The sequence below is a fragment of the Glandiceps talaboti genome, chromosome 12, assembly GCF_964340395.1.
Source record: "Glandiceps talaboti chromosome 12, keGlaTala1.1, whole genome shotgun sequence".
Lineage (NCBI taxonomy): Eukaryota > Metazoa > Hemichordata > Enteropneusta > Spengelidae > Glandiceps > Glandiceps talaboti.
Window position 1 is genome coordinate 10,420,098 of NC_135560.1, and position 18,173 is coordinate 10,438,270.

The following is an 18,173-nucleotide window of genomic DNA, read 5'->3' on the forward strand; positions in this document are numbered from 1 at the left end:
CTAAATAAATTGTTTGGCTCCGGTTACCCGATCCCACCTAGTTTTTCATGCCGACCCTAAACTTTTTTTACGTATTCGAGCAAAAACAATAATTTATAAAATCGCAAAAATTGTGTGAAGTCTTACAAGAAATAGTGGATGCGGAAGCTGACATCAACTTAAAAAGACTTGTCTTCCAATCTGTAATGGCTGGTAATGGCTGTACATCTGATGAGAAGAAACCAGTAACACGTGTACAGAGACCATATGGAAAACAACGGAAACCATAACTACCTGAACTAGACACTCACATATGTGTGTGTGTATATATATATATATATATATATATATATATATATATATATATATATATATATATATATATATATATATGTGTGTGTGTGTGTGTGTGTGTGTGTGTACGTATGTATATATATATATATATATATATATATATATATATATATATATATATATATATATATATATATATATATATATATATATATATATATAGTTTTGAACACTGACAAGAACGTAGACTGTAAGATATCTTGCATAATCACATGTTGACATGAATTACAGCTCAAACCACAGCTTAAACAAAACTATTACGCTCTGCCACTGCGGTATAGAGCACTGTCTTAGCAGATTGATACTCACCGAGTTATATATATATATATATATATATATATATATCTACTACTGTATACCTCTATGCAGGTAGTAATCTCGCCTATTGAATTGACGTCGCACTAATATCAATATAGTGGCCTGAGCAAATATGCAAATATGTAATTACTGTTTTAGAGTTAGGGTCGTGTTGATAAGGTTGTATGTCAGTCTGTACGGTAACTTACGTGACGGGGAGCCCTCACACGTTGGCCAACTGGGTACCCACTTCACAGGCCGGTGTAGTGAGGGCGGAGTGACACGACGTATCGTACAGTCTGGGAGCTTGAATTGTTACCTGTCACTTGTTTTTAGGATCGGGTGTGGTTTGGTTTGGTATGTTAAGCTCCATCAGGTCAGGTTATTAGGTTTGGGCCGAGTCGGATTTGAATTGGGTTGGGTTTACTTGTGTTGGGATGTGTTATACGGTGATGCACGTTAACATGGTTAAACTATATATATCTTCCCGATGTACGTGTCGTATATATGTAAATCATTGCTTACGTCACCATTTGTCTTTCTAGGTCGTCGTGTGTGTATGGGTGAACAGCTGGCCAAGATAGAACTCTTCCTGTTCTTGTCATCCATGATACACCAATTTAAATTCTCACTGCCCCAGGGGGTGGAACGACCTAGCACATCTGGTAATCTCGGACTGACTATGAGTCCTTCCGACTTTGAAGTGGTCATCACATCCCGTAATGATTAAAGTTCTGCGTCGGATATTTCAGACCTCGATATTTGTATGATATGAGAATCAAAGTGTAGCTTGAACTATCAGAATATTTAGGTTGTTTTCAAGCCTTGGAAAATACTCTCTTTTTTTGGCATAATTACGCCACGTCTTTCCCAAAAAGAGAAATTAAATCGTGTTTTGTGATTGAACTAGTCTAGTTACTGTACGCGTAGACGTTCCCTGGGATCTCTTTCTAAGGTGGAGATGATCTTAACACGTATACTAGGATTAGACTAACATTCTACCGCGCATGTGTGATGCTGCATAGTTTTCCTGTTGTTATTTTTAAGGCGTCCGCTAAATACACAATTATGAAATTAGATATTTAATCAATTTACTTCGAAATCAATGACAGACACAATTATCTAAGTTGTCAACATTTTAAGAGTGCTTACTCATTCGATGCAAGAGATCATACCGACAGTGGTAAAGTAATTCAGGTCTATTCCCCGTGCAGCCTCGGTACCTTGCATAATCACATGCTGACATAAATTACAGCTCAAACCACTACAATAAATTAATCTTTTAAAAAGTGGTTTGAGATAACCGAAGCATGCAGTGCAACTTTAAGTATCATTAGAGTGTTTTCTGTAATATTTATATTCCAGTGCATCAATTATTTTCAACGATTCGATACAAAAACATCGCTCAACAGAAAGTTACAAAGTTTCTCAACGGCGTTCTCTGTGATCTGTAAGGTACATGTACGCCGTGACAGGCGCCCTCACACATCGGTCAACCAGAGGAGGGCGAACGACACGACATATCTTACAGTCTACGTTCTTGTCAGTGTTCAACAAAATACACGTAAGTGTTGTGATGCTGAGACGTGGTTCAAGATCTGTTCTATTCAGTCTCAAATATATATTCTTGCTTGGCAATTGATTCTTAGGACGATTTTTTTCATAATATCAATCAGGATGATATTGTTAAAATCAAGTAAGGTCACTTTAAAAACAAACCGCAAGAATGATTAAAATGAAAATAACAAAACACTTATTGTTGTCTGTCACATAATGTGTGTTCATGAGATGCATAAATGCACTGAATGAGTGAGACAATAATATTTGCACCGTGCCTCAAACACTGAAGAGCGGGTGCCTCTGAACTCAGACAGTGGTCTGACTCTCACTCACTCACTCACTCACTCTCTGTCTGTCTGTCTGTCTGTCTGTCTGTCTGTCTGTCTGTCTGTCTGTCTGTCTGTCTGTCTGTCTGTCTGGTTGTCTGTCTGGTTGTCTCTCTCTCCCACCCTCCCTCCCTCTCCTCTCTCTCTCTCTCTCTCTTTCTCTCTCTCTGTCTCTCTGTCTCTCTCTCTCTCTGTCTCTCTCTCTCTCTCTCTCTCTCTCTCTCTCTCTCTCTCTCTCTCTCTCTCTATCTCTCTCTCTCTCTATCTCCCTCCCTCCCTCTCTCTCTCTCTCATGGTGATGACATTATATGACGGTCAAAACGCGTGTATTTTATTGAAGTATAAAAATACGACTAATATCAAATAGCACGACCAGCATGCAGTTTTCCTTCACCTATAATAACATATACTTTATAAATTATATGAAAATAACCGATAATGCGGTATTCAATGTATCGTTACGGTATTAATAAATACGTACAGGCAGTATTGGTCGGAGTACAACAAAAATATATACAATACAGTAGCATATTAAGCGGGTTGATGGTGTCAATTTGTTAAGCAAGTTTTGCATCTCAGTGGTTAGAGCTCGAGTGAAGAAAATTTCAGAAAACACTTCCGGCTTGAATTTTGTCTGTCGAAATCTTGTTGCGTTACATCATGTGATTATCTTCGCTGCTGCGTTGATATTTGCAAAGTACGTTATGATTTTTAGACTATACAAAGACTTTGAAAAGCAAAGAAAAGAACATAACAACTAAACTGGGTAAGACATTGCTAGAACCCCCAATTGACATCTGATTATTGCATCTGGCGTCACTTTCGGTAGTTGGTTCAGGCGTAGTCATTTCAAAATTGTCTGTACATGGTAACCACCAGAGGGCGGTAGGCCGTGGGTAAGTGCTGTCGACGTTGAAATTCTGGTCATTGAATCTGTAATACTTATCTCCGCTAAAGAAGTAGGTTTTTCCATTAGAATACTGGAACGCGGTGTCTATTGTATTTGGTAGGCCATTCCATACTGACAGATCTCTGGGGTACCCGGCATCAACACCTTGCCCGGATGTATACCTGTAATACTGGTCACCTGAATAGAATGAAATGTGTTAATTAGTGATGGAACGGGGAAAATATCCATTGTTGGCATGGATGGGTTAAAATTTCAATAACTATTGCTTCTATGTCCTTGTAATATCTAGGAATCATTGCATATAAGTATGTGACTCGGCTGATGACTCCTCCATGGATATTTTGGATGAACTTTCCCTTTATGTTGATCAGACTTCTTTTGTTACAACGCACCATTTATATAAAGCTGTTACAACTTAATTTCAACTCATAACTTGCTGCACGTACTCCTCGTGTGTACGTAGTGAGATACAACAACCATAGACCCTACACGTAGGTTCTATGCAGCATCTTATCATTATGGGTCACACGTTTCCGTGTCGGATATTACATATGTGTTTCCCTTCGATTTTCTGAACTATACGAACAACATGTACAAGACTAAAATACACAATGCAGCTGACTGGTACTGTCAAAATTATCATAATATCGTTTATGCAGTCACGATTACGTCATCAACTTACCTTTGATGAAGTAAGTCTTGCCATTTCCACTCCATACAAATGCAGCATCTAGGTTGCTAGGCAACCCACTCCAGATAGAGACTGATTTTGGATATCCAGCATCTTGTACTCGGTTGCTAAAACGCCAGTAGAGATCCCCCTGGAATTAACACCAAACTGATTAGTATGCATGTCATTACGTAAAACAAATCACACCCGTCACTTCTAAAACAGATCAACGATGAAAATAATATGGTGTCATCAATATACCACATGACGTCACGTGGAATGACATGACATGACATGACATGACATGACATGACATGACATGACATGACATGACATGACATTACATAGTATGGCATTTCACTACATTGCATTTCATTACATGACAATACTTTACATTACATTACATTACATTACATGATATTATATCGCAATACTTGCATGAAAACTTTGATACATTACATTGCATAAAGTTACATTACATTACATTACAGTATATTGCATAACAGTACACAGCATTTCATTACTGCATGATACTTACATTGCGTTACATTACATGCACATTTCAAGTTGCGTTACATTTCAAGATACGTTACGTTACGTTACGTTACGTTATGTTACGTTACGTTACATCAGATTCACATATGATCACAAAAATGCAAGTTTAGACTTAATATATACTTACTTTAAAGAAATATGTTCTTTGATTACTTCTCCAGTAGACTGCAGCATCTAAGTCGTCGGGAAGCCCTGGCCATCCATTGCTGATTAGAGCAGCATCGCGTAAATATGTATCACTTTGCAGCTTTGTCCAGAAATATTGACCTAGAAATTGTATATAAATATATATGAATATACCAGATATTGTACATTTATTTATATCTAAAAAATGGTTTCAAAAATTTTTCCAGTTGCAGCTAGTGCATCTTTAAGGTGTCGAATATTAGACTTGTCACTGATTAGGTACTAGGTCTACATTCCTATTTTGTCACGTGATTTCCCCCAATATTAATGCAAAGAAATCTCTACATCAAACAATAGCTTAATTTGCATTTTTTCGAAAATCCTGATAAGAATTAAACACAATATCTCGACAAAAATCTTGGAATCAAAATCCGAACGTTTGTGTTTACCCACAGTCTGTGGTTTATCTGACGAGATTTGTTGTTTTTACATATATGATGAAGACATATACGATGAAGACTTGTTTTTAGTTAAAGTTTGTCCAAAAACGATGCCGATGGTGGATTACTTACCTCTAAATGCATACGTGGTGCCATCGGCAGTGTCTGTGATCGCATCAAAAACGCCCTCACATTGATCTGGTAGACCAGGTATTGGATTGATAGGGGGAGGAGTAAAGTTAGGATTTGGATTTGGTTCATCGACGTCTCTCATTCCTGAAAAAGGGAACACTTTATTATCAACAATTCGTGTTATGTTATACTGGCACCTTATATGTATGCAGTATTCACTTCTATTCTGGTTATATTCGCTAAAATGTACTAGTATATGTATATCGTCTGTAATGGTCTCGACATGAATGACGTAACGACCGATGTCAGCTGACTTATACATTACTCCGTCTGCAAACAGGACTATGTCAAGTATAGAATTTGAGAGGCCAAGCTAAGGTACACCTCTAGCATCACTCACCATATAATTGTTGAATCCCTGCTATGTCGTCACTGTGGAGTTGGAATGACGGTTGGTAACCAGTATAAAATGGCGCCATCAACGCCTCATTGACATCTGAATGGGACAGACCAAGACTATGACCAAACTCGTGTGCTGCGACTTGGAACAAGTTTACACCTACAATCCGAAATGAAAGTGACAGTTAATTCATCACGCCTCCTTAGATATTACCGTCATCGTTTCACTATCTATTATCAATTTGAGATATATAAATCATAGCATAGCCGTGTCTAACGTCTATGATCGTAATAAACGATAGATTAAGACGCCACTTACCATCAAACGTTGCATCCGTATATAATTCATCGTCATCAAAATGAGCGTCACCATTTGTCGGAAAGTAAGCATGGGCCAAAACACCACCTGGTCCATCGAAAGGACCACCATCACCATGGGCACCGGGAGCAAAAAATATATATAAATCTGGTGTTCCAGAATAAATCTGTGTGAATTTCAATGGTGTGTGCTCCTCCCAGACCTGTGTAGAGATTGTGATTGGAAAAGTCAAGTCGACGTCAACTTGTTTCATGTTTTAAGATAATTTTCTAATCGCGGCTGACGAAGAGATAGATGGGAACACTCAAAGATTGTTGCAGAGGTTACAGGTAATATAAATCATTTGTTGTCTCCAATGTTAATATAAAGGAGACTATTTTCATGTGCAGATGTAGGGTATACTCAACAATGATATACAACTTACATTTAATGCTCTAGCCATGGTCTGGTCGATAACACTCCGTGACAAGTCATTGGTGTATTGCGTGATTCTGTATGTCAAATCTGTTTTCGGCCAGGCTGTTATTGCCGCAAATCGTTTACGCCTTCTAGCATCGTTACTTGTGCCAACCATATCTGGAACACCGCATCTAGGCACGTTCATCATTTCCATTGTCTTAGCGTCCATTTCACCTGTTTTCCGGAGATAAAAAAAAATGTATATGTGTCACGTGCCCACAAACGTTCGTAAGTCTATAGATGTTCTTTCTCTAACGTCTATGGTAATTCATAAGTATATTAGCGTCTAGCTTACCTGTAGACTTGAAGGACTAACACTGCTACACTATTTCCGCTATCCTAACTGACACTTTTATTTTTGGAATTTTGAATGACGGGCGCCGGAAAATTCAAAAATATAAATCTCCGTGAGGAGAGCGGAAATAGTGCAGTAGTGTTAGTCCTTCAAGTTTACAAGTAGGCTAATTAGTATCACAAGATCATGTTGTTGTTGTTGTTGTTGTTGTTGTTGTTGTTGTTGTTGTTGTTGTTGTTGTTGTTTAGTTTTTTGTCGTTTTGGGGTGTGTGTTTTTTTTTGTTTTTTTTTTGGGGGGGGGTTGCGATACACAATATCGTGACGTTGCGTGGCCTATACTTTGCACACACACAAAATATGACCTTGGTTGTATTTTGCTTTTGGACTCAAGACAAGGTGGACTTGAAAACGATATAGTTCATTATTACAATATTAACATAACCTCTATTAATATAAAATGTCCAATAATGACGTTTGAATCAAAACTAACCTGGATATCCCAGATTATAATCACGGGTATTTTGTTTTGTCGAAAAAGTCATTCAAGACACAAGTTCAAAACATATAATGGACTGACGAGATGTATATGACGAAGTATAAATTCACGTCAGACGTCTTTCTCCTTTCCTGGTCGTGTACATTGATCGTTCATGAAAAAAACCCATAAAATACCTGGATACGTGTATGGGGTCTTACCTGTTTCAGTCAAGTTGGCAAATCTTTGAAACATACGAACTGCCTCCTCCAGGTCTTCTGCTGTCCGCAACTGTCCAGCTTTTGTGTCGATGTTACCTAGGTAACCAAAATATTGAAGGTATTCCTAGTATAAAGAAGAAAAGTGAGATGAAATGAATAATCATATCTCTATACCTCGCTGGCTTTGAATAGTCCGCTATATTTCATTCGAAACGTTTGAGTGAAAAGCGCCCCCATCATGAAATTTCAATTCCCCCCTTCAGATATATTTAGTACAATGATTTTAAAGTTTAGAAAATGATGGATTTTTTGTGTGGTTGGTTTCAGAAACAGATATAATGTATTGTATCTGTATTCATCCTCGATCACTACGAAGTTTGCTCGAAAATATCCGATCCGATTAGATGTATACTCAGTGAAACACTTTCACTATCGACCCCATGGCGTGAGTTCCTTCCTTCCTTGAAATCACGTAACATGACGAATTCAAAATCACGTGATATGACGAGGAGGCTGAGAGTGTAATTCTGTGTAAGAGTCAGACTGGGTACGTACATTTTACTTATCGGAATTCATATATAACATCCTTATAATATAACTCAGATTAACGGTGGGTTTCTACACTGATCGGTTCGGTTAATATATTTCGACATACTGTAGCACAATAATCCCTCTATCAGTGTCACGTGACACATTAATGCATAGTGGGTTTGTGGTCACAGAGATAGGGGTCGTAGCTATGGCTCGAAGTTGTATATCCAGACAAATCCGATATACTCAGATAATACTAGTTTTGTTCTGATCTGTACAGACAGTATTGGTGTGTATCTATCTACTTATACCGTTTTGTACCACTGTCAATTTTCTGCATTCAGAAGTTCAAACAATATAAAAATCTATAGTATTCAGTAAAAATAACCCTCTTTCCTCATTACATATGCTGATATCTAACTACAGCACAATAGTGTTATCGTACACATTCACGTTTAGAAACTGAAAAGAAATTGGTTCCCTTAAACCATAGACAATATTGTCTATGCTTAAACCATGCTTAAACCTTAGACATGTCTCTCTAGGGTCTATGATTAATAAACCGGTATTTTAATACTATACATACAAATCTCAGAGATACATGTACAATACATGTCTGACTCAATCTTCCGACGTCTTGATGATCAAACCACGATTCTTTGTCTACAACGCCCCACCCTTTGATTTTTGTTATCCTTTTTACAACAAGTAATGGTGAACTATGTAAAAATCGTTTATCTAAAAAAAAATATGGTAGCTTTTTCAAAAGTATTACAAGTGTTAGTGGTTATGGTTGATGGGCTATCGCGTCTCTATATGACAGATCTGTCGGAGTAGTTAATGCACGCATTTGTTGTTACTTCCGTAAGAGGTTTGATGTATAATTCCACAGACACTTATCGGTACAACAGTTTCATTGCAGTCTGCTCACCGAGTTCTAGGCTGTATATATATATATATGGGTACAATTTTAAGAGAAAAAGAAACCAAAACTAGATTTTTATAAAGTAATTGAAGTTAAAAGAAACCACCAACAACGTTTAAATCAGCGATATCCATTTTGTTTGGCTTCCATGATACAGTATATTTATGTGACGTCACTTTACGCGCGTACTGTAGTACAGATTTTGATGAAGAAAAACATGTCAGTATGTATGTGATTTATAAGGAAATTAAAAGCAGCGCAAACCTTTTTCTTGAAAACGGAAAGTTTGACTTACCAGAGCTGCAAAGGGGTTATCGATGGGCGCTTGTTGGGTTGGTAGACATAATGCCAATAACACTGTCAGGCATAACAAAACGAAGGACTTCATGGTGATCTTAAAGTTGAAGGCAGTATCAGTAGTAAAAACAATTTCAATATAGAGAGGTTGTGTTCGAGTTCCTCGGACCTGCCGAGTGTGCCAAGTTTTGATTTGGGACTTAAATCTGGCCGAGTATTTATAAGCCTCTGTATTCAAATCCTTGTGTTCATAAAACAAAGACAATGAGTCATGTACATCTCGCACTTGCGTAGGCCCTTTCATTTTATTGTATTTTTAACTTACCTACCTGTGTCCTTATTTGGTTACGCTTTCACGGGAACGCAAGACAGTAGTCGTTCCTGATTGGTCAATAAATGTGACCCAGTCACCTCGATTGTTGTTGCCCATCAATTCATATGCAAATCATCGGACGTAAATACTTTGTGGTCAGTGAACAATCGTTTTGCATTTGTACACAAATCTGTCTTTGTCCATAAAAAGGAACACATTGAGAGGAAGAATGCACGACGTTCAATGGGATTTAATAAATTCACTAGTTGTTTTAAATCGCACGATGACAGTGACGTGTGAAGTTAACAACAACTCTGCTGACAACTTCTACTCACTATCATTCCAAAAAAAACCAACACTTTATTATGTAACTATTAAACCCACATCTTAGGGTAAATATTGTTGCGTACGTATACGTACAAGTACAATCTCACGAGGCTTACTATCAACTAAGTACATTTATGTACATTTGCAAGTAAAGACATACAATGTTAATATCCTTATTACCACAGCGCTAAGAGTTTGTAGAATTATCGTAGATTGTCAAATATTTCATAGCCAAAAACGGATGCAAAAGTGTCAATTTTTAAGTGCTCTGTTGATATTTCCCACCGTTTTATTTACATTTACAAGTTTATCGGGCCATGTAGGAATTTCTCCTTCCCGTCTTAATACTTCGGATGTACACCCGCGAAGCTGGGGCCTTCCTCTGAACGCTGCTATAGTTTCTGTAAATATAGCAAACCTACGGTATTTGTCTATTATTTCCAGCAACCCAACCACCAACCTAACAGGTAAACATTTTCACTTGAGACACTATAAACTACAATGATTCCTCCACCCCACGTCCATTGTCCCAATTATATAGGTCAACCCAATGCATGAATGCATTACGCGCCAACCTCAAGTACGCGTTTATACTGAGCGCAAATAAATGTTCCAGTGCAATGTTAGCCTGAAGTTGACGTAGTTGTACATGTCACGTAAGTAGACACTTATTCCAAAACATAAGCGTGCATCTTTGGGGCCATTTAGTCAGAATTAACAACGTCGTAAACCCGACAGGCCTCTTTTACGGCACCAAGAGGCTACTTATTTCGTTGCTTCAGTATAAATATGTGCTCTGGCTTACTAGAATGAGAATTAAATGAATATTTATCTCGCACACTTCACTATCAAATTAAATGCGTGGTGTCGTGGTTTATTTTATTTACTTTTAGTCACATCCTGGTGTATAGAGTTAAAAGAAATGTGAACTCCAATGTCACGGTTCTTCTTCTCGGAAATAGTACGAATCTGATTTAGCGTCCCATGACTCCCTTGTCAAATGACTCTTTAGTAACTGTTATCGCTCGATTAATTTCTGTTCGGGCAAATGACAAATTTGCAACTGAAAATCTATGTAGTTAGTCACATCATCAAACTAGCTATACCTTTGTCATATGCATGTAGTACATATCTAGTACTGGTTAACAAAAAACATTATAGTTTTTATGCACAGTTCTGATTCGCATCCGTGCAACAATTTACCAACTTGTAACACGTATCACAAGTATTGAATCTCGGTACATGTACAAGTATCATATCACTATATCATTTGAATAACTCAAATAAGTCAAATGGTTAGAGTGGCTTGCTTCGAAGGTTGCAGGTTCGAGCATACATACCATACATACATACATACATACATACATACATACATACATACATACATACATACATACATACATACATACATACATACATACATACATACATACATACATACATACATACATACATACATACATACATACATACATACATACATACATGATTCTTACATTCGTTTATAAGACTGTCGATGTTAGCATAAAGTAGAAAAGACGTACTACATTTCTTAGCACCTGTCTGCGATCTTTCGGAACTTTCACCCGGGTTTCAATAGACCGTACACGGTATAAGGTACCACGCTTTATATTTGTAAACATTGTACACTCACCGGGCAACGGTTGCCTGGAGGTATATACAATGCGTGTCAACAGGTTGGGTGAGGCTCGGTGAAATTTATACCGTCTACCGTCATACAGTGACTCACGCCCTCACGGGGGTACTCCCAATAGAAAGTATATGTGCCGCTCAAATGGGTCACTTTTTTTCACGAAAATATAGAAAACCTGGGTCGACCTGTTATCTGAAAATTTCCTAATCATGTGTCAAAAACGTTGTCATATTTTAGAAATACCTTCACAGCATCAGACTAAAGGTAACGGACCAGATAATGTGACTGGAAATCGCCACAAATGGGTCTGTTTGTAGATGTTTTGAACTTAATTGGGCCACACACCCCCGGGGTGTAAAGTGCAACTCTTACACCGTTGATATGCATAGAGATGTTACACATAAAACCTCACCTGTTTTACTCCAACACTTTAATACAACGACTTGTAGCTATAATAGTGAAATGATTAATATTGAGTATACTATGTGTGGCAGTCTTTGAAGGAAAGGTGGATCATGAGTCATTAAAAGAAGGTATTTATCATAATGACAGCATACAACAATTAAAGTTCGGCAATACCAGTTGCAGTGTTCACGCATTTTGCTGCATTTTACTTGTTGATAGAATGAGAGGAATCCGATTTTTCTCTGGCTGTATCTACAGTAAGTTTATGTACTATCAGAACTTAGGATCAGCAATTATTGTAATCAAAGGATAAACTGCCCAGAGGTAGGAGAGGCAGGTGCTCCCAGCTCCGCGGTCAAATTTTTAAAACCGAAGTAGCTAAACCATGGATGTATACCCTATTACATCCATGGTCAAATATGCGACGCTATGGTCGTTACAATAATTAAATCACAGTATTAGTCACGCATAGATGAGCTTCCTAAGATAACAATAGGTCATGCATAGTTATGACGTCATGGAGATGAAACAAAGGCTCAGCAAGGACACTAAACTTTTGAGTTACTTGAATGACATCTCCAGACATATGATATTAGTGTACATATTGTCTTGACACCCATGTGAGCCATATTCATTTATTTCTCTAACTGGGTGTTTGGCGACATGTATAAATAGCGTCATGTCTGAACCCAAACTTCAGTAATTACAAATTAGTGGCATTTGTTCTTTCTCCTCCAAGGCTCCTCCAAGGCTCGTCCCAAGCCATACGCAGTGATGATAAACCATGCACCACAGTGCCAATTGAATCTGTCAGAAGTACACACTATGGTTTATTATCGTGTATATGCACTATACGAACTCAACCCATAAAGGGCTGTCAATTTAATCGAACAAAGTATTTTGTACTGGTAGTTCACTGATATAAAACAACACACAATGTCAATTGTCATTCTTTTCTTCGCACTCGTCTTCCATTTAGTCTTACGGTATCACCTGCTTCCATGTTGACTAGCACGGCAGACTTTTAAATGCAGATGCGCATGTATTTTTAGATTTTAACTGCGACCATCTTCTCTAGTCCCTGGACATATTTACAGTATACACTTTAGTTTAAAACTTTATTCGTCCAAATAAATTCGGAAATTTGTTGAATGGTCGCCACAAGAGTAGCGCCCTAGTGTTGAAAAAGCAGGAGGAAGCCGGAGCACCCGGGGAAACCTTGCGTTGTTCGGCATGGTCAAACTGAGCATCACCTTCTTACATGCAGACCCGGTTAATTTTTTTTAATGAAACCCAGCCGACACCAGGCGGGTTCGAGCTAACCTCTCGGCCACCAACAACCCCAAAATAAAAGAAGGCAAACTTTACATACAAGGCAATCCTACCAGTATTGTAATGGCGCTGTTGTGTTGTGTTGTGTTGTGTTGTGTTGTGTTGTGTTGTGTTGTGATGTGAATGAATCTAATCTAATTGAAGTACATTGTACTACAACTATAAACTGACATGGGGTTCTCAAGTTTTCTTGCCTTGTAAACAAACTAGTTAATGACACTTTTTTGTTGTGGGCACCGGGTATGCGTGTAGTAACTCAACCAGGAAGAGAGAACAATACTGCTTAAAATTCTTAAAATTCTGGAAAAACTGCAAATAGAGTTGTTCAATAGACACTGTACGTGGTATGTTTATAACATGTCAGTTAGACTTAGTAGTGTCTACTGTCGTAGATTATCTGCACAGCAATGAATATAAATCTGCTAAACGCTAAACAAAAGACGGCGATAATGACTGGAAGAGACAATTAGCGAATGTGATGTATGACGCCAACTTGTATTTGAAACATAGAGGAGGATGAAAGTCAATTTCGTGACGTAAGCACACGTAAGACTTTTCTCAGATCTTTAGAGTTTGACGTACTATGTATGTATGTACTTATGGTTATGTAAGAAGTTGCAATGCAGGTAGCTTTTGTAATACTAATGGCCCATAGTTCACTCCAGGGTCTAATGACCATACCTTAACAATGACCTTGACGTGTTTCTGTCACCGTATACATATATGTAAGAAAATAAATGCCATGGCCATCAACAAACACATTGTTAACTCTGTGTGAAAGCATCCATTATGGTGAAAGTGATAGTGGAAAATGTATTGAAAACAGGGTGGTGAACAACAAAATGTACCAGGATCAAGCTTTCAAGTGGCAAAGTTTTTGGGTGATTCGAATTATTCTGATTTCGAAATTTGAGGCACAGTCGTCTTTTATTAACGTACTTTTGGGGAGAGACCTCTTATGCATAGAGTTCAATACTAGACTTTTACCGCATTTTGTTACAGAGCTCATCTGATGTGAACACATGTTGATTTAGTCAAATTACTTTAAAAACGGAATCATATTCATTAGGTGTGAGATCAATATTTCAATGTAGGATAACAAACTAAATTCTTATACTTAGGCCTCAGACCCATCCCCCTTTCTAACTAAAATTGGCCAAAATTGAAAATTGCTTTAAACCAAACTACACAATCAATTTCAAATCAGTATGTGGTAGTATGTAGTGATATGAATATAAAGCCAGTGTGTAGTGAGTAAAAAATGGTTCTTTTGTCGACACTTTACTTTATTTTAGTGCCATGCATTTACCATAGTGGAGATTCTTCAATTTCTCAATTTGACGACATTTTTAGAAATATTTGTATTTAGGGGTACAAAACATTCATTTAAAAGTAAAATCGATTTTGTATTATGAGAACTAAAATGGCTCAAACCACCCCATCCCCAAAGTAAATTTAAATTTTTATCCTACATTGAACTATTGATCTCGCCCCTTGGTACATAAATTTGACATTTAGTACATTCAGTATGTACAGTCTTGTTATTGGGGGTGTGTGGGGGGGGGGAGGGGGGGTATGAGTTACAAGACTTGTCAGTGTACACCTAGACCACAGAAGTTGCCTTGCTCACTATCACCGGCTTGGCGAAATAGTACTGTCAAGACTGATAGCCACTACACTTGGTCAAGTCTACGGGATTTTTTTCAAGCTAAATATTTTTCGAAATACAAACGTGTACTGTCGTTCTCTTTCTTTTGTGTGAAATAGTCACCTGGGTGAATGGTGAGAACGCTTATAGCCCTAGGGAGACTACTCGTATTTTTTTCAATGAGTTGACCACGTTTTCCTTCACAAAATTCGAAATAACAAATCCAAACAATTGAAGATTATGAGACAAACGAAATATCCCACGGACTGTACCAGTCTAGGTAACCACGTGTCTTAGCCATATTAGTACATGTATACGAAATCGCTGGATTTTGACATTGCCTTTCAAGGTATGAATATCTATTCGTTACAGGACGTTAATATTCATAATGTCTACACTGTAAAATTAACAATAGAAGTTTTGTGGGTGTCTTAAGGAGTAGTAGTTAATTGGTACCACTTCCTCGATCTCTCGACTATCTGTCAGTTTAGTTTTACGTGCACTTTGTGTTCAACGGAAATCAAAGTCGCAGACTTACATATTATTTACAAGTGATATATCAAAAGTTGAAAATAAATTGATAAATGACAAGTTATTGGACAAAATACAGATTGAATTACAGTGTTAGACTAAACAGCCTACGTGACATCTCTCTCTCTCTCTCTCTCTCTCTCTCTCTCTCTCTCTCTCTCTCTCTCTCTCTCTCTCTCTCTCTCTCGCTCTCGCTCTAGCCCTCTCTCTCTCGCTCTAGCTCTCGCTCTAGCGCTCTCTCTCTCTCACTCACTCACTCTCGCTCTCACTCTCTCTCTCTCTCTCTCTCTCTCTAGCTCTCTCTCTCTCGCTCTAGCGCTCTCTCTCTCACTCACTCTCGCTCTCTCTCCCCCCCTCTCTCTCTCTCTCTCTCTCTCTCTCTCTCTCTCTCTCTCTCCCTCCCTCCCTCCCTCCTTCCCTTCAACGTCTATGGTACGGTTTAAATGAAATATGGATATGACTCAAATTGTTGAACTTAAAATGTAGGAAATTGTCTAGACTATACATTTGCAGCGTTATGTCGTCTCGTTAATGTGATACCGATGAAAACAATACATCCAAAGAAAACTACTGTTGCAATAGAATAATTTAGAAAACAGCACTTTCTAATTTGTAATTGCCGCATATATATTTGTAAGTGTGTCTCGTTCCAAACTACTGTTCCCCTATCGTTACGAAGGACCGTGTCCCAGCGCACTATCCGTAATACAAGCGGATTGTAAGTGCGAATGTCAATAGCCCAGTGCGTCAGACCACTAAGTTTATAACGCTTTGAAATACAGTTTTCTAAATACTAACGGTAAACCCAAACTACCTAATATGCTGGTCCTGTTTCAAATTTGATATTCCTTCTATAATTATTACAATTGTTGTTGTACATAAGCTTTACCTTTGTGAACTATGCAAACGGGAAATACGCTCTTACGGTAATTACTGTTACAGTACCTGGTTTCAACATCAGATCTCAGGAAGTCTACTATAAATGGAAATGCACAATAAGTGATGTTTTATGGTGTATGTGGACTGATGATTACTACAATTAGCTATTTTCGAATGAACTAAAATTCTACGAGACCCCCCCCCCGAACCCTTCAATCATTTCTGAAATGTTGCTTACTTGCGTGCAAACATCACCACTGTTGTCTTTTCATTGTGATGAAGTTGTGATTTTCCTTTGATTTTCTTGAACTGGCTCCAATTCTCTTAAAGTGTCAGAATTCTTTAATATATAGTTATATGAAGAAGTGTGTAACATCCTTCGTTGAATAATACAGATGGCAACTGATGACATGTCTGTTTGACATAGAATCACACTTTTCAACATCGTGCTTGGCAAGGACAAACGTTTCGGAAACCTTTCAATTGTAGAAACTCATCTTGACTCCAATGCCCCTACGACTTCCGTGACCACGAGACTGTACATCATTGATTCGTGATTAATAATTGTGACACGGCCTGGTTGTGAGCAGCGATATAATGATGATGCCTTGGTACGTGCTCTTGTACACGACGTATAACATCACATTAAATGTATGCGTTCTTCAGGTATACAGTTGACTATTAGAAAGTTGTTAAAAGTCGTGAGGTTATGCTATGGTGCCGGCAGTGTAAGAATTGAAAAAAAAAAACACTAATAGAGGTTACACCACGTTTCCAATGGCAACTAACATTGGCTAACAAGCCGTGTACGTAGCTATGGAAAGCTGCTTTATATCATTACCAACAAAACAACAAATCAATTTAGCAATACTAGCTATCCATCATTATAATGAATCGACCACAATGATAATGATAATCTTCGTTTATCCGTGTGTTTCTGCTCTGTTGAAATACTGACACATCCTAGAATGAGAGAGAGAGAGAGAGAGAGAGAGAGAGAGAGAGTGAGAGAGAGAGAGAGAGAGAGAGAGAGAGAGAGGAGAGAGAGAGAGAGAGAGAGAGAGAGAGATTAAAACTATATCCGAACTATCTCAACATTTGAAAGATTTAGATACAAGTTGCGAAAAAATACATTGTCCATCAGACAATGACTAATAAAAATTAGTTTTTGGTAGAACCTGAATCCGGATATGGATTTTAGGAAAGTTGATTAGGTCATGACCTTACACAATCATCATCGATGCGATATAAATCTCCAACTTTAGCCATGGGGGGGGGGTGAACCATGAAATCAATGAGCGCTCTATAAGTACCGCCTTATGACAAATGCAATGGCAGCATCCTATGGTCACGTGCCTCTACATCGCTGTACAACAATCTCATTTCACGTAGTTCAAATAGTGACATTAATTTGTATTGACTGACCTCCATCTGGTAAATATAAAGTGAGTCTAGTGGTGTAAGTGAATTGGCCTAGTTGTGTACATCGTAGCATGCGATTGTCTATTTTCAAGTTTGTGTTTGGAATAAAAGTTTATTTCGATACTACAAATACCAGAAGAATAGTAAATAATAAGTTAATATTATATACAACAACAGTTATATGAATATAACATCGACTGATGTACTATAAATGATATACCTCAGTTTATGCATTGTACATAGCTACATGTAAGAAAACAGACACAGACATACGCATACACACACACACACACACACACACATACACACACACACACACGCGCGCGCGCGCGCATACCCTTTTCAATGGGGTAATTTTACCTTTCACAAGTACGAGTAACAATATCATATGT

At 37.9% G+C, this 18,173-nt stretch overlaps 2 protein-coding genes across 2 annotated transcripts in view; one reads left to right on the plus strand and one right to left on the minus strand.

The window, feature by feature from the left end:
• Nucleotides 1-1,400, plus strand: part of LOC144442902 (cytochrome P450 2U1-like) — a 5,820-nt gene extending 4,420 nt beyond the window's left edge. Inside the window, exon 6 of the mRNA XM_078132276.1 lies at nucleotides 1,176-1,400. Within this exon, the coding sequence (XP_077988402.1) occupies nucleotides 1,176-1,360 (185 nt within the window). The 3' untranslated portion in view covers nucleotides 1,361-1,400. The remainder of the gene's footprint in view (nucleotides 1-1,175) is intronic.
• A 1,417-nt stretch (nucleotides 1,401-2,817) lies between these two features.
• LOC144443191 (stromelysin-1-like) lies at nucleotides 2,818-9,485 on the minus strand. The gene is made up of 9 exons (XM_078132577.1): nucleotides 9,269-9,485; nucleotides 7,518-7,641; nucleotides 6,492-6,700; nucleotides 6,068-6,269; nucleotides 5,750-5,908; nucleotides 5,350-5,493; nucleotides 4,779-4,918; nucleotides 4,109-4,247; nucleotides 2,818-3,603 (listed from the first exon to the last, which is right to left on the minus strand). Exons 1-9 carry the CDS (start codon nucleotides 9,359-9,361, stop codon nucleotides 3,233-3,235), a joined length of 1,581 nt encoding a protein of 526 aa, XP_077988703.1. The 5' UTR covers nucleotides 9,362-9,485; the 3' UTR covers nucleotides 2,818-3,232.
• Between the last annotated feature and the right edge of the window lie 8,688 nt (nucleotides 9,486-18,173).

What these genes read in the sequence shown, in the direction of transcription:
- LOC144443191 (XM_078132577.1), bottom strand. Translation starts at nt 9,361, where the DNA reads ATGAAGTCCTTCGTTTTGTTATGCCTGACAGTGTTATTGGCATTATGT. An exon ending in AAAGAACATATTTCTTTAAA is followed by an intron (nt 4,248 to 4,778) that starts GTAAGTATATAT and finishes TGTTAATTCCAG; the next exon opens with GGGGATCTCTACTGGCGTTT. An exon ending in CAAGACTTACTTCATCAAAG is followed by an intron (nt 3,604 to 4,108) that starts GTAAGTTGATGA and finishes CATTCTATTCAG; the next exon opens with GTGACCAGTATTACAGGTAT.